The 16699-nt window shown below is 42.3% G+C and overlaps 1 protein-coding gene across 2 annotated transcripts in view; it reads left to right on the forward strand.

Moving 5' to 3' along the window:
- CFAP47 (cilia and flagella associated protein 47) overlaps positions 1-16699 on the forward strand; it is a 1062207-nt gene that overhangs the window by 557388 nt on the left and 488120 nt on the right. For both annotated transcript variants that reach the window (XM_033947561.1, XM_033947559.1), the window contains exons 41-42: positions 5523-5560; positions 12565-12710. In XM_033947561.1, the coding sequence (XP_033803452.1) occupies positions 5523-5560; positions 12565-12710 (184 nt within the window). The remainder of the gene's footprint in view (positions 1-5522; positions 5561-12564; positions 12711-16699) is intronic.

Raw genomic sequence — 16699 nt, forward strand, 5'->3', positions numbered from 1 at the left:
CATTAAGTCTGAGTACTAATGACCTAGTTCCTTAACTCGACCCTCGTAAGGATCCTACTAGGGCATCCCATTTATTCTTAAAGTCAATAACGCTGTTGGCCTTGATCACCTGCTCTGGAAGCTTGTTCCAGTGATCTACAACTCTTTCTGTGAAGAAATACTTCCTTATGTCACTATCGAATTTCCCTCCTCTGAGTTTGAATGGAGTATAGATAGAAGATTACTGCACAGGTCTTGAACCTGTTGGGCCGCCGCATGAGTGGAATGCTAGGCATGATGGACCTCAGGTCTGACCCAGCAGAGACATTGCTTATGTTCTTATGAATATGCGTGAGAGAGATTTGCATATAGTGGAAGTGACAGGTATGCAAATCTCTCTCATGCATATTCATTAGGGATATCTTGAAAACCCGACTGGCTGGGGGGTCCCCAGGACAGGGTTGAGAACCACTGCCTTAGGTGATCCATGTGTCTCTCTCCCTTGGGGCATCTCAAGGTTTTACCCTCTTCCCTATAGTCCACTGCCCCCCTTTAGTATAGCATATCTGCATTCTCTCCCCCAACTCAAGGTGACTAGAATCCTCCTTCCCCTTTTTCAGGTGAATAGCATCCCCTTCTATTCTTTCCCCATTCCCCAGATGTCAACATCTATTTTCCCCTCCGTACCACATCTCACCTCCCCTTCCTTACTTCCATCCATTTTCCAACATATCCTTCTCTTTCTGGCCTCCATTACTGTATCTCTTCCCGGGACAAAGTTCTAAGCAGAGTCGGCATCGGAAAATGGGAGCGCTTGAACAGAGGACCGTACAATTGCACAAAGGAGGACTTACACGGCCAGTCGTGCTTTGCACAATTCAGACATTGTTGTCAAGAGAGCTGACTCCTCCCACTTGTACCAAACATTTGCAAGGGTATTGCAGTCTAAAGGTGGCTCCAAGAGTCAATACATCTTGCTTATAGGTTAAAAAAAAGCCTTCCTTTATCTTGTGTTGTTTTAGTAACCAGGATATATCCACAGCCAGTTTGAGTATTGCAGAAATATATTTTCACAACATTGTTCAAATCTGAAGGAAACAATCAAAGTTAATCTTCGTGTGGCCTCAGAGGTTTACCTTCTGCTGTTCTGAAACTTGAGCTACTCTATTTTCATTTTGAAGATTTTTCTTAGATAAAGCGATATAATCTACATTATGTAAAGGAGAAATCATTTGTATAGAAAAATGAAGAATTTCAGTAAGGTACTTTTTAAACATATCTAAATATGTTTGGATCTCGCAGAAAATTTAACACTTGAAGATTTAGGGCCTGCGCTACCAGTTTTTAGCGCAGAGAGCCACGCTGAATGGCCCCCGCTACTCCCAACGCTCATTGAGTTCCTGAGAGCATCGGGAGCAGCGCAGACCATTCAGCGCGGCTCCCCGCGCTAAAAACTGCTATCGCAGTTTGATAGAAGAGGGTCTTTATCTGTTGAAATTGTCCATCAGCTCTAGCTTTCTCCTTAAATTGAATTAATCTTTAACTACTGTAGATTTAAACTCTTTAAGTCTTTTTTTTTTTTTTTAATTCTTTATTCATTTTAAAACTTTCATCAAGTGTACAAAAATTTATAATAAATAAACATAAATGTAAGCACTTGTGCATCTTATCATTATATCTTATAATTGTAAATATCACCCTCCCCCACCCTCCCACGAATCCCTCTACTTATTTTATTTTCATATAATGGAAACCCACCCTCCACCCAACCCTAAATCTTACATAATTCATAGAAAAATATTAAAAAAATGGCATCAATCATGACAAAAGGACATTAATGGCTCCCAAATTTTAATAATTTCCATTCTGTACCGCTATTGATCTTTCCATTCTGTATATGTCACATACTGAATTCCACCAAAACTTAAAATTGAGCCTACTATGATCTTTCCAGTTATTAGTAATATGTTGAATGGCAACTCCAGTCAGAATCAATAAAAGTTTGTTATTACACATTGATATCTGACTCTTTTTTCTCATAGACATACCAAAAAGCACAGTATCATAAGATAACGCTACGTGGTTTTCCAATAAACAATTTATTTGATCCCAGACTCTTTAAGTCTTAAATATCTGTTTGGAACTTTACTACTAGTTTTTGCCAAACATTCCAGTTTAGTTAGCATTGAAGTTACTTCTGTAAAAGATTGCTTCACAGCAGCCATCAGCTCTGGAATCGCCTTCCAAATAACTTCTAAAGTCATTGCCGTTGGAATGCTGGAGGCTGCAACGCTTTCTGCACTCACTTGTCCTTGGCGTCGTCCTGCGGAGAAAACACCTTCACCGGGAGTGTTTAATAGCAGCACTTCGGCAGGTTCTTGGTGCTCCTTCGCAAAATCCACCTCACATGCTGGACCACTGGACACGGTGGTCAAGCCAGCTCAGGGAGAGAAAGAGAAGCTTCTAGGCCCAAAGAAACAGCCTCTCACCCCTGCAACAGACCATCTTTCCATCCATTGCTGCACTGGCGAGGAGCCATGAGCCACTGAGGAAACAGCTCACACCACCCTTTTCTCTTCGTAAGCGGCATAGGTATTCAAGGAAAATTTGAAAAAGATAAGCCTTACAGCGGGAGAGAGACACTCAGCTCACCGAGAGTGTGCTATTATCTTGGCTTCTCCCCCAGATTTAGATTTCTTGCCAAATGAGGCCTGTCAGGACTGGTCTGCTGTGAAGGTGATGGGTGGGAGGAAGGATGAAGACATGTATCTCTAGAGTAGAGAGTTGCGCGGGGACAGAAATCCCACCCATCCCCGCCCGTCCCTGCCCGAATCCTCTCCATCCTCACCCATCCCCATCAGGATCCTCTCCGTCCATCCCCCGTCCCTTCCAGGATCCTCTCTGTCCCCACCCATCCCTGTCAGGATCCTCTCCGTCCCCACCCGTCCCAACCAGGATCCTCTCCATCCCCACCCATCCCCGCCAGGATCCTCTCCATCCCCACCCGTCCCTGTCAGGATCCTCTCCGTTCCTACCCATCCCCGCAAGGAATTACCTCCATCCCTGCCCGTCCCCATAAAAAGCAGCAATTACTTCTGACAGAATCATCAATTCCACAGTTTCTTTTGTGTTTATGCTGCTGTTTTCCTTGTGGAATCTCTTTGGTGAATCTTTTTTGATTTCTGTTCAGGTAATTAACTTATAAACCCCCTCTTTTACTAAGGCTGACGTGTCCATTATATTATATGGACGAACCCTGCTTCCTAAGCCTTCCATCCCCGTGGGAGTCCCGTGGGCCAGAGGGGGGTCCCTGTGGGAGTCCAATGTGTTAGGGGGGGATTCCCGCGGGATTCCCGCGATCCCCGTTCCCGTGCAGACCTCTACTCTAGACTTCATACTGCTGAGGGTTCTTGGAGCCACCTAGGGTGAGAGGGGTTGGAAGACCCAAACCTGAAGAAATTGGCGTTTGTCATTAGTGTCCATGTGTTATTTTGAAGTCTGTTTGTGTACTTTCAGCGTCGCAATTTTCCAAAGACTTTGTTCAGATTTGTTCTTAGAGCCTGAATAATTTAGATGACCTTGCGTTTTTGGCCAGCCAATTTAAAGATGCCCTACCGGGATCATCTTGTGTTTCCTCTCACAAAACATCAGTTAATTCCAAGTTTTCTCAGGGTGTCATGCTCTCTGCCAGAGGGTGAATGAATTTAGTGAGCAGGCTCAGTTCCTCGCCGACACCATGATTTAGCATTGCTGAGTGCATGAGTAAACAGTTTCACTGGGTCCCTTAACACTGGGATTAATAATTCAGTTGCCTTGTTTCTGTCTTGCTACGTGGATTGATGAAGTAACCGAGAACACCAATTTCCTGGATTTGTCCCTGACGCTTTTCTGCGTTCTTATAATTTAAAGGAATGTATTGGTGGCTGACTGAAATCTAATGCAGAGAATGCCAAGATTTACAAATATGCTTGAGAGCCTAAATATATTCTATTTGACACAAATGTTCAGTTTATTATGCAAAAAAAATTCCAAACTACAGGCTCTGGATAGGATTTCTTTGGGCATTTCCTATAATGTTACAGCATAGGAAATTAAGGATAATTCAGGATACGGCTGTTCGATTGATGTTTGGTTTAAAAAAGAACGACCATATTAGTCCAGATTATCGTTTCCTTCATTGGCTGCCTTTGGAGGAAAGAGTATTATTCAAATTTTCCTGTAGCTGCTTTAAGTTGATATCGGGATTGTCTCCAGCTTCCCTTTTTCCTCATTTGTGTTGCATAGACCATCAAGAGAAACTAGTAACTTCTACTTATTTGCTTATCCCAAAATTAATGAGACCCTGGCATTTCAAGCTGGTGGGCAACAATCTTGGTTAGGTAAATGTATTCAGCAAGCTGTGTTATCCTATTGCAGCTATCGGAAATTAATTAAGACCACTTTGTTCAATAAGTTTATTACTTAGTGACTTTTATTATTGAAATTCTATTTTGCAAATATATGTATTTTTTTTACTGTATTATTGTACAGAAGAACATAAGCAATGCCTCTGTTGGGTCAGACCTGAGGTCCATCACACCCAGCAGTCCGCTCACGCGACGGCCCAACAGGTCCAGGACCTGTTCAGTAATCCTCTATCTCTACCCCTCTATCCCCTTTTCCAGCAGGAAATTGTCCAATCCTTTCTTGAACCCCAGTACCGTACTCTGCCCTATTAGGTTCTCTGGAAGCGCATTGGCTAAGGCTCTTAACATTTGCATCTCCTCTTCCTATAGGCTAAGGCTCTTAACATTTGCATCTCCTCTTCCTATAGGCTAAGGCTCTTTTCACCTGCATTGTGAGGTCATAGAGCTTTATGGTTATAGAAACATGATCGCAGATAAAGGCCAAATGGCCCATCCAGAGCATCCACTCTCTCCTCCTCTCTCATAACAACATAAGCAATGCCTCCGCTGGGTCAAACCTGAGGTTCATCGTGCCCAGCAGTCCGCTCACGCGGACCATTGCCCTAACTGAGACCAGCCCTACCAGCGTCTGTTCTGGTTCAGCAGGAACTTGTCTAACTTTATCTTGAATCCCTGGAGGGTGTTTTCCCCTATAACAGCCTCCAGTCTCTATCGTCTTTACTCATATTTTCAAGCTCAATTTTATTCATACAAACTAATAAAGGTAATATTTTACAAAATGATAGGTCTCAATTAGTGCAGCCTCCAGTCTACCCCTTACAGAAATGGCCTGTTTAGAGAACGATGCGACCCATGGCTGGTAGTGTTTAATTGATTTATTTCCAAAATCTTTGTCTTGCCTTCTATTGCTAGCTTCAATGAGGCTTATAAAAATGTGACGTACTTGAAAAGAGTAATGAAGCTGGGAAGCCAGACCTGAGCGGGAGAGATGGCATTCTGTAATTTACAATTTTTCATTAGTGCATTTTGCAGATTTATATTCAAGTTCACTGGGTAATTTCAGCGGTGCCTTTGTTTCCTGAAAATACATTGGCTTGAATGTTTGTATTGATACATTTTTCTGTTCACTTTCCATAGTCCTGTTTTTGGAAGATGCTCAGAGGAAGACGGCAAGCGTAAGTATAAACTTACGTAAATAGCTATAAGTACACATATAACCCCTATGCATTTTCCAGAAGAATGACGGAAGGGCAGTTTTCAAGTCATTTTTCTGGATGTATGTTCTTGCTTAAAAGACAGTGGAAAGATATGCAGAGATGAAACATAGAGGCAAGATATAACAAAGGAGGGATAGATAAAAAAGGGTGACCAACATGATAAAAATTGCATGTTTTACTCAAGTAAGTGATCATTAAGGGTGTGAGGCAGGAACCTGGCTTATGGGCTAACATACAGTGAAAGTTACCACCTGGCTAACTGCAAAAGAGCAGATAGCGTAGCTGGTTTTAAGAAAGGTTTGGACAATTTCCTGGAGGAAAAGTCCATAGTCTGTTATTAAGAAAACATGGGGGAAGCCACTGCTTGTCCTGGATCGGTAGTATAGAATGTTGCTACTCTTTGGGGTTCTAGAATCTTGTTACTCTCTGGGATTCTGGAATCTTGCTATTCTTTGAGATTCTATATGTAATGTTGCTACTCTTTGGGGTTCTAGAATCTTGTTACTCTCTGGGATTCTGGAATCTTGCTATTCTTTGAGATTCTATATGGAATGTTGCTACTCTTTGGGGTTCTAGAATCTTGTTACTCTCTGGGATTCTGGAATCTTGCTATTCTTTGAGATTCTATATGTAATGTTGCTACTCTTTGGGGTTCTAGAATCTTGTTACTCTCTGGGATTCTGGAATCTTGCTATTCTTTGAGATTCTATATGGGATGTTGCTACTCTTTGGGGTTCTAGAATCTTGTTACTGTCTGGGATTCCGGAATCTTGCTATTTTTTGAGATTCTATATAGAATGTTGCTACTCCTTAGGTTTTGGCCAGGTACTAAGGACCTGGATTGACCACCATGAGAACGGGCTACTGGGCTTGATGGACCATTGGTCTGACCCAGTAAGGCTATTCTTATGTCCTTATGTTCTCAAAGTTTGTATTAATGGAGGAGACTTTGTTTTCTGTGAAAATTGTTATTCTCTAATGCTGTCTATATAGGAGTGTGGTTGCCATGTTAGAGGTCAATAAATGAAAATAAAACAAATAAAAAGAAGAATTTTGTAACATGTTCCCTCTTTTATGAAGCCGCAATCGGCTTTTTTATCGCTGGCTGTAGTGGTAAAAGCTCCAACACTCATAGAATTCCTATGAGCATTGGAGCTTTTACCGCTGAGGCTGGTGATAAAAAAGCCTAATGCGGCTTTATAAAGGGGGGGAGGGGGATAGTAAATGACAGCAGATAAAGACCTGAACAGTCCATCCAGTCTGCCCAATAGTTACACGCATTATAAATTCATGATTAAATTAAACTGTATTTTTCTTAGATATTTCTGGTCCGCCTGGAGTTGCCATCAAAGCTCACTCCAGCCTGTCCAAACCGTTGTTGCGGTGATAGAGACCTAAAAGTCTTCCCAGCACTATCCTCATGTTCCGAATTACTGGAGAATCTCACCAACGCTGAGATGTCCTATCTGTCTGTCCAAATTAGATTGTAAACTCTACTGTGCAGTGACCATCCATTGAATGTTAAACGTAGAGCACTGCATACACCTCTCAACGCTATAGAAATTATAAATAGTAGTAGTAGTAGTGGTTGCTGAAATTCTGCTCTGCTGCTTTAATCACCTCCAAATCACTTGAAAATTGTTGCCCTTTCAAATTTTTTTAAGGTTTGGAGACAGAAAATAACCAGATGGAGCAAGATCTGGTGAGTAGGGTGGATGGTCTATGTGCTGAAACCCCAACTGTGTCAAAACATCCATCGTTTTGCCAGCCTTGGGAGCAGGTGCATTGTCTTGCAAAAAGATAACTCCTTCCCGCAGCTTCCCTCTCCTTTTTTTCTTTCAGTGCCTCCTTCAATCAACACAGCAAGTTACAGTAGTATTCTGTATTAACTGTTTGGCCCCTTGGAAGATAGTCAGTCATTACAAAACCTTCCTGATCTGACCTTTCCTGCTGACTTTTGGGTCTTGAAGTTCCTTGGTCTTGGAGAACCATTGCATGGACTGCTCTTCTGTTTCAGAAACAGCCCCACTGGGTCAAACCAATAAACCATCCAGCCCACTCCTACGGTGTCCTAAAAACCTTCCTCTTAAAATCCCATTTAATAATCAAATCCTCATCGAAGCAGTAATAATTGTATACATTGAAATCAAAGTAGTCCAACTTCCGTGCTCAGTCTATATACTGTAAATGCAGACCTTTTCTTCTGACCCAATGGAGGCCAGTGTTTCGCAGTGCTTGCACTTTTGCATCAGGAAATTCCAGACATTTATTGCTAAAAATACCCTTCTGCTGTTCAGGAGCACTTTAATATTAAGAGATCTGATCAGTGTTGTACCAAAGGCTGTCCTTGACAGCACGCATTGGCTTTAATCTGTTGTGTTCGGTCTAGAAATCATTCCATTTGCGATGTCCAATCTTTGTAGGAAGCTGATAAAATATATCACTCAACAGGCACTTCATTTATCAGAATAGTCTTTTGCAACTTCTGGGTTTTGGTGTTATCAAACTTTCATCTACCAGACAGATGGATGGACCATCCGCAATAGGCGCTATCCGTTGAGTAAAACACACCTAAGCATCCTCCTCATGTATTTTGAGTGAGTAGTGAAATTATGACAACTGATTTTAAAAATTAAGGGGTCTTTTTACTAAGGCACGCTAATGTTTAGTGTTCGCTAAGGGCTGGATTCTATAAACAGTGCCATCGTCGGTCACCGATCACATGGCAATCACGCAATTTATAGAATCGTGGTTTCGTGAAAGGCAGGAAATTTAGGCCAGGGTTACAAAGGCTACATTTCTGGCACCTACCTTTCACATGAATCGTGGCTACATAGGCGCTTTACGTTGCCTGCCACTAGTTGCCCCCATTTGTCTCAAATCAATACCCTTTCAATTCTCTAATTCCGTTAAGATTCTCGGAGTTATCATTGATGATAAATCATCTTTTCACCAACAGATCAGCTCAGTAATTAGAAAAAGGTTTTAGAAGTTAAGAATGATTAGATCGGTCGCAAGCATACATTCCTTGGTAATCTCACAACTTGACTACAGCAACTCTTTATATCAAGGCATAACCCCAAAAGAACTCAGAAGATAACAAATCATCCAAAACCCAGCAATTAAATTAATATATAAAGCCAAGAAACTTGATCATGCCACGCCCTTATGAATAAAATCACATCACTTACTGCTTACATTTAAAATAAACCCCACAAATGCCCCAGGATTTATCGATGGATTACTTCTACCCTACTGTTCATTTAGAATTCTTTGAGCAAGCAATCAACATCGCCTCAATATCCCCTCACTACACCATATATTTTACGACTCCACCTGAAAAAAGGTCTTTTCAGTTACTGCTTCTACTCCTTGGAACTCTGGGCCTACGTATCTTCGGGAAGAGACGCATACCGACAAATTCAAAACAAACTTAAAAGCATTCTTATTTAAAGATGCTTTTGATATTTAGGGCTCCTTTTACAAGGTGCTTTAGGGCTTTAACGCGCGGAATAGCGCACGCAAAATTGCCGGGCGCGCTAGACCTTAACGCCAACATTGAGCTGGCGTTATTCTAGACACGTACTGTGCGGTTTAGTGCGCATAAAAACGCTAGCGCACCTTAGTAAAAGGAGCCCTTAATCCCTCAAGCCAGACTAATACAAACGAAGGAAGAGCACGCCCCACCTCCATGCACTGATCATTCATGGTCTCCTTTTCTGTCACAGAGCAAACAACAGAAATGGGGGAACCAACAGGGTCTGCAGTCAAAAATACAAGGGCAAATCAAAACAAAAAAACTGCAGACTGGCGTACAATGATGCAGGCAAAGTTTATTTTAACAATGATTAAAATGCGGTTAAAAGGCTGGAGAAAGCTCAAGATGGATAGATAGATGATAGATAGACGACTGCTTTAGCACAGTTTTACCTATAACTGTTTTTTTTCTTCTTTAATTGATTGCTTAAATTCCGTTTATTTTAATCTTGGATCTTATATATGAGGACTTGAGTGAGATTTAAGATACAATTTATTTCCTGATTTTTATATATTATGTTTGAATAATTTCTTTATTTCTTGAATTTTGCTTTTCTGTACAAGTTTATACTTGATTGTTATATTTGAAAACTTATAAATAAATAATTTAAAACAAACAAACAAAAAAAAAAACCATCGCCTAAACGCAAATGACTTTTAGGCGATGTTTTTAACCGCATTTTAATCATTGTTAAAATAAACTTTGCCTGCATCATTGTACGCCAGTCTCCTTTTCTATCACGCAATGTATTTCTCCCTCCTTTTCTACTGGTCTCAGTGCTATGTTTTTCCCTAAATTTTAGAAATTTTATATTAGGCATTTGTAAACCACTTAGCCAATTATTTTTAAGCTACTTCCCAGGCCCCACTTGGAGTATTGTGTTCAGTTTTGGAGACCGTATCTGGTGAAGGACACAAAAAGGTGAGGGCAACGAAAACAATAAGAGGTTTGCGACAAAATACCTATGAGGAGAGACTGGAAGCCCTGAATATGTATACCCTAGACTAGAGGAAAGGAGGGACAGTGGAGATATGATTCAGACGTTCATATACTTGAAGGGTATTAACTTAGAATAAAATCTTTTCCAGAGAAAGGAAAATGGTCAAACCAGAGGACATAATTTGAGGTTGAGGGGTGGTAGATTCAGGGGCAATGTTAGGAAATTCTACTTTACGGAGAGGGTGGTGGATGCCTGGGATGCGTTCCCGAGAGAGGTGGTGGAGAGGAAAACGATGACGGAGTTCAAAGAAGCATGGGATGAACACAGAGGATCAAAAATCAAAAAATAATAGTAAATATTGAAGAACTAAGGCCAGTACTGGGCAGACTTGCATGGTCTGTGTCTGTATATGGCCTTTTGGTGGAGGATGGGCTGGGGAGGGCTTCAGTGGCTAGGAGGGTATCAATGGGCTGGAGTGAACTTCGACGGAGACTTCAAGTAGTTGGAACCTAAGCACAGTACCGGGCAGACTGTAGGATTCTTGCCCAGAAATAGCTAAGAAAACCAAACAAATTTTTAGATTGAATCAGGTTGGGCAGACTGGATGGACCAATCGGGTCTTTATCTGCCGTCATCTACTATGTTACTATGTTTTAAATAAAACTTGGGAAACTTGGAAACCTTCGACAGCCACCTCTGACAGCTACAGTGGCATTAGATATCATAAAGTGTCTCCGTAGCTGCGATGCAGGTGTGGGTTTTTTTTAAAGGCACCTGTAAGTGCCTATGGGGCTCATAATAAAAAAACAAAACAAAAAAAAACGTCTAGAAAGTGGCCTAAATGGCTACTTGGACGATCAAAAAGCCTGATCGTCCAAGTACCCATAATCAAAGCTGGTTTTATATGTATCTAAAACCAGCTTGTGCCTTTCCCCTGCCTCTAAACGCACAGAGAGAAAAGAGGCGTTTTTAGAGGCGGAGAAAGGGCGGGGGGTGGGTGGGAGGTGGGCCGACCTAGACCTAGGCGTACAACAGGTATAACCAAAGATTTTGACAGGTTGCCTAGTCGGCACTTAGACGTTTTGACGTAGACCAAGTCAAAACAGGTATAAGTGCCGAAAAAGGGGCCGCTGAGCTGATCGCTGCAGGAGAGATGATGCAATGATGATAGCCCACCCCCCTCTGAACCATGGCACTTCGGGGTGAGCATCGGGGCAAGGCATCTTCCCTGCAGGCGATGCTCACCCTGAAGTGCCGCGGTTCGGAGGGGGGTGGGCCATCATCTTCGCAGCAGGAGAGATGAGGCATCTCTCCTGCAGCGATGAGCCCTCCCCCCTACAACAATCGGGCAAAAGGGAACCCAAGCCCTCCTGCCCGGCGGCACCCTTACCCCCCCACCGGCCGATTCCGATGGGGCCATGAGGGAGCCCAAGCCCTCCTGCCCGGTGACACCCCGTACCCCCACCCCCATTAAAATACAACTCCCCCCAACAAATAACACATAATTGGAAGGACTGTAGAAGACTGAATTATTGTTTTTGGTGGTCTTCAGTTTGTCATGTGTATAAAATGGAAAGAGCGTTGGCTGTTCAAAAAGGTTACGGGATGTGTGGGGACCTTTATTAAATTATAGTAATGAATAAGTTACACTTTTCCCAATCTTAATACACATGTGGATTTGGGGGGGGGGAATTTCTTGTTTTTCCATTAAGAATATATAGATGATTGTCGTAAGATATTATTTTCATGTGGTATATATTAGTTGTATATGAGTTTGGGAGGGGGGTGGGGGTTAAATCTTCTTGGTGTATGATATTGAAAATTTTTCAAGTGATGTTGTATTATATTTGGTTGATATTTACTGTACACTTGATGTAAGTTTAAAAATGAATAAAGAAATTTTAAAAAAAAAATACAACCCCCCCCCCGCCGACCCCATGACCCCCCAACCCCAATCCCCCCCACCTTTAAATCGTGGGTCGGACGGACAGGTGCCAAGCCCGTCTGTCCGACAGGCCAGCCATCCGTTAAATGGCTGGCCTTAGGGCCTGATTGGCCCAGGCGGCTCAAATCCCGCCCACAGGTGGGGCCTGAGATACCTGGGCCAACCGGAATAGGCCTTTTGGATGTTTTTTTTGATAATGGACATTTTCCCTGATTCTACTTTCAACGTTTAAAGCCTTAGGCCAAAAGGGGACTTAGACGTTTTTTTTGATTATGCCCCTCCACATTTTTAATTATTTTTAAACCATTTTCCACTTAAGTTAGGCACCTACCAGTATCTAACTTAAGGCACCATTAATAGAATATGGAATATAATGGGCTGCATGCGCTAATCGTTAGCACGCCCTGAATCCATTAGCGTGCCTTAGAAAGGACCCCTAAGTTAAGTTTAATGTAATGGCTACACATATTGCAGTGGCGATTTTGCGTTTTCTTCTAACTTCAAAGTGTGCAAATGATGTCCAATTCTTATTTTGGCAGCGGAAATAACCAACTACCTGTCGCAATTCTTCTGCCCAGTGCAAACTTTAAACCTGACTACAAGAACAACTACTGCCCTGCATATCTCTTTTCTTCCTTTTGCTCTGGGGCTACGTTTTTGCACAATCCTTCTGATCAACGAAAAGGTAAGAATGAAATGAGTTTCTTATGATTATTTAGTATATGTAAACGGGATTTATAAGCACACAAATAACTAAACACCTGAAACTTCTCATTTAGATCAAAAAGAAAAGAAAGGCTCAGAGTGCTCTGGTATATTAAGTATCTACAGTATTTAGCTCAAATTAGAGAATGAAATGGGGATAAATTTTTCCCCATGCCCACGGGAACTCATTTTCCCATCCCTTACCCATGAGTTCTTTTCCTATCCCTGCCCCATCCTTACAAGCTCCGTCCTCATCTGCACAAGCCCCAAACACTTTAAAATTATAAGTAGCAACATTCTAGAGCTGAGATTGTGATGTCATAATGCCTCATTCCACCAATGCCTAAGCTCCGTCCTCATCTGCACTTTAAAATCCTAAGTAGCAACATTCTAGAGGTCAGATTGTGATGTCATAATGCCTCATTTCACCAATGCCTAACCTCCGTCCTCATCTGCACTTTAAAATCCTAAGTAGCAACATTCTAGAGCTCAGATTGTGATGTCATAATGCCTCATTCCACCAATGCCTAAGCTCCGTCTTCATCTGCACAAGCCTGAAACACTTTAACATCATAAGTAGCCACATTCTAGAGCTCAGATTGTGATGTCATAATGCCTCATTCCACCAATGCCTAAACTCCGTCCTCATCTGCACAAGCCTCACTTTAAAATCCTAAGTAGCAACATTCTAGAGCTCAGATTGTGATGTCATAATGCCTCATTCCACCAATGCCTAAGCTCCGTCCTCATCTGCACAAGCCTCAAACACTTTAAAATCCTTTATCTTTGCAGGAACATTTTTGGAGAAACATACTGGTTTCCTTTTCCTCTTGCCCTTTTTAAAACCCTTTGCAGTTTAGTCCACAGTTTTTCCCCTTCTCTCATTTCCTTCAGATACTTCTCGGTTTTGTTGAAGTCAGCAGGTTTGAAATCTGGGAAGTTGAGTTTGGTGTGATTGGCCTTCTCCTTAGCTAGTTGAAACAAAACTGTGTGGTGATCACTGCCACCAAAGTGGGCACCCACCTCCACATTAGACCCACTTTTTCCATTCAGGGCTCACCTTCTGGTTCAGACACCATTTGCCTGAGCAAAGCTGCTTGTAAAACATCCATGATATTTCTACTTTCCAGATGTTCAGATCTGATACTCCAATCCACAGCTGATAGACTGAAGTCCCCCAGTATAATCATCTTTCTTTTCATACCTACTTTGTCCAGTTCTTCTGTTTGACTCAGAGGTCTGTAGATTACAACTGAGAGGATTGAAGTACCATCTTCTTTTTCATAGAATGGAAAAGTGTCTGGTAGGTTTAAAGATGATTTCCCCATGGAGCTGGGTTAGTTGTTCTCTCAGGGTTTCCGCAGCTGGCATTATGCTTGTTGCAGGTTTCCGAGTCTCGCTGCATCTTTGTCAGGTAGAAACCGACGTTTCAGCCACCATGCTGTGGCTTTCTTCAGGGTATGCTCTGAGATCTGCAGTGTGACTTTGGAAATAGTAAGTTCACTGATCTGATTGGGATCAGGTCAGTCCACCAATTTGGCGGGAAAGTCAGTTGGTCAGCAATTTGAATGGAAAAGTCTCTGGTAGGTTTAAAGATGTTTTCCCCGTGGAGCTGGGTTAGTTGTTCTCACAGGGTTTCCGCAGCTGGCATTATGCTTGTTGCAGGTTTCCGGGTCTCGCTGCGTCTTTATCAGGTTGAAACTGCCATTTCAGCCATCATGCTATGGCTTTCTTCAGGGTATGCTCTGAAGTGTGACTCTGGAAATAGTGCGTTCACTTACCTGATTGGGAACAAGGCAGTCCATCAATTTGAATTTTGGCGGGAAAGTCAGTTGGTCAGAAATTTGAATTTTAGCGGGAAAGTCCATAGAATGGAAAAGTCTCTAGTAGGTTTAAAGATGTTCTCCCTGTGGAGCTGGCTTAGATGTTCTCTCAGAGTTTCCACAGCTGGCATTGTGCTTGTTGCAGGTTTCCGGGTCTCGCTGCGTCTTTGTCAGGTAGAAACCGAGGTTTCAGCCACCATGCTGTGGCTTTCTTCAGAGTATGCTCTGAAGTGTGACTTTGGAAATAGTGTGCCCACTGACCTGATTGGGAACAGGGAAGTCCACCAATTTGAATTTTGGTGGGAAAGTCAGTTGGTCAGAAATTTGAATTTTGGCGGGAAAGTCCATAGAATGGAAAAGTCTCTAGTAGGTTTAAAGATGTTCTCCCCGTGGAGCTGGCTTAGATGTTCTCTCAGAGTTTCCACAGCTGGCATTGTGCTTGTTTCAGGTTTCCGGGTCTCGCTGCGTCTTTGTCAGGTAGAAACTGACATTTCAGCCACCATGCCAGAGTATGCTCTGAAGTCTGCAGTGTGACTTTGAAAATAGTGGGTTCACCGACCTGATTCTTTTCTGCCTCCTCTATCCCTCCTAAATATATTCAGGTATGAGGGTGAATCAAAAATTAAAGGCAATAGTTAAATTATGCGATGACCGGAACAGAGCTAGCGAAATGCAACATATGTACTCGTACATTGGCTATTGGATAGTTCATCCACACAAGTGCAGCGCTCGGCCTTTAGTTGTGTAGCAGCCAAGAGGTCATTGGATGCTTCATTGCAAGATTGCACCATTGAAGGAGCAGAAGGAGTGAAAGCTGTGGAAATTCGGATATTGACTCAGTATGGCCATAGCACCATGAATCAACAAAAGGTTTATGAGTGGGTAAAAAGGTTTCAAGCAGGAAGAACAGGTGTAAATGATAAAGGTCATTCTGGTCGCCCATCAACATCAAGCAGACAAGAGCACCCTAATACCACCAGATCCTCCCACAAATTAAAACTATCCTTCCCCTCGCTAAAAGGCATTTCCCACACAGGAAAGCTAGGGACCTCCCTTCACTTCAAAATCACTGAGCTCTGGAACAACCTTACCTCCCCTCTTCGGGAACTTGAGCTCTATCCAAGTTTTCCGCAAACATCTGAAAACCTGGCTTTTCTCAAAAAATGTGTCTCCCTCCAATTTAGGAATCAAACTCTTATATCTTGGCATCCCAAGTCCTCTAAATTTTCTTCACACTTCTACCTCTAACCCTCTGTTGTAGTTCCTTCCTATTTCTCCTACTGTAAACCGCATCGAGCTCTACGAACGTGGAGATGATGCGGTATACAAACCTAAGGATTAGATTAGATTAGATTAGCACATTGACAGGGTGGATGCCTTGATTAGAGAAGACTGACAGATAACGGTGTTTCAGTTGGCTGCAAATTGGGATATCAGCTATGGGTCTGTATTTGCCATAATGCAGGATGACTCGGGATACAGGAAAGTCTGCGCACGATGGATTCCCAAACAGCTTACTGATCTGCACAAGCAACGGCGTGTGGAGGTTGCGATCCAGTTACTGAGACAGTATGAAGAAGATCCAAATATTCTGGAGAGACATGGGTGCATCACTGCGACCCAGAGAGCAAAAGACAAAGCATGATGGAGTGAAGGAAGCGGTGCTCACCTGGCTTTGAGAGCGGCCGAAAAACTTCTGTGCAGGAAAGCAGAAGCTAGTTGAATAAGCATCGTCTTGCACGGGGGCTGTGTTCAGTTGCTCACAGTTACTTCTATTAATTTTGCCTGTATGATGGCATCCCATACATGAGATCCTTTGTACCATGTTTCTGTAATGACCACAGATTTCTGATATTTTATGTTAAAGAGAAGAAATGACTACATGATTAAGCAATGCACTCTGTCCATTTTTGCAATTAGCACTCCTGGAAATGTGATTTAGTGACACTCAAGCCACCCGGTCTGGGCGGTATATTTTTCTGCTTCTCGTTATCAGAGTTTTGCTTTAAGCAGAACTCATCATTCTTTCTTATGAGCTCATTTCATGAACTCGATGAATAGGACTGCGGGAGAAACTAAGAAATTATTAAATTAATTTATTGTGCAGGATTTCATTAAGTCGGAAATTGCTCTATTGTTAAACTTC

This window comes from Geotrypetes seraphini, chromosome 6 (genome assembly GCF_902459505.1).
Source record: "Geotrypetes seraphini chromosome 6, aGeoSer1.1, whole genome shotgun sequence".
Lineage (NCBI taxonomy): Eukaryota > Metazoa > Chordata > Amphibia > Gymnophiona > Dermophiidae > Geotrypetes > Geotrypetes seraphini.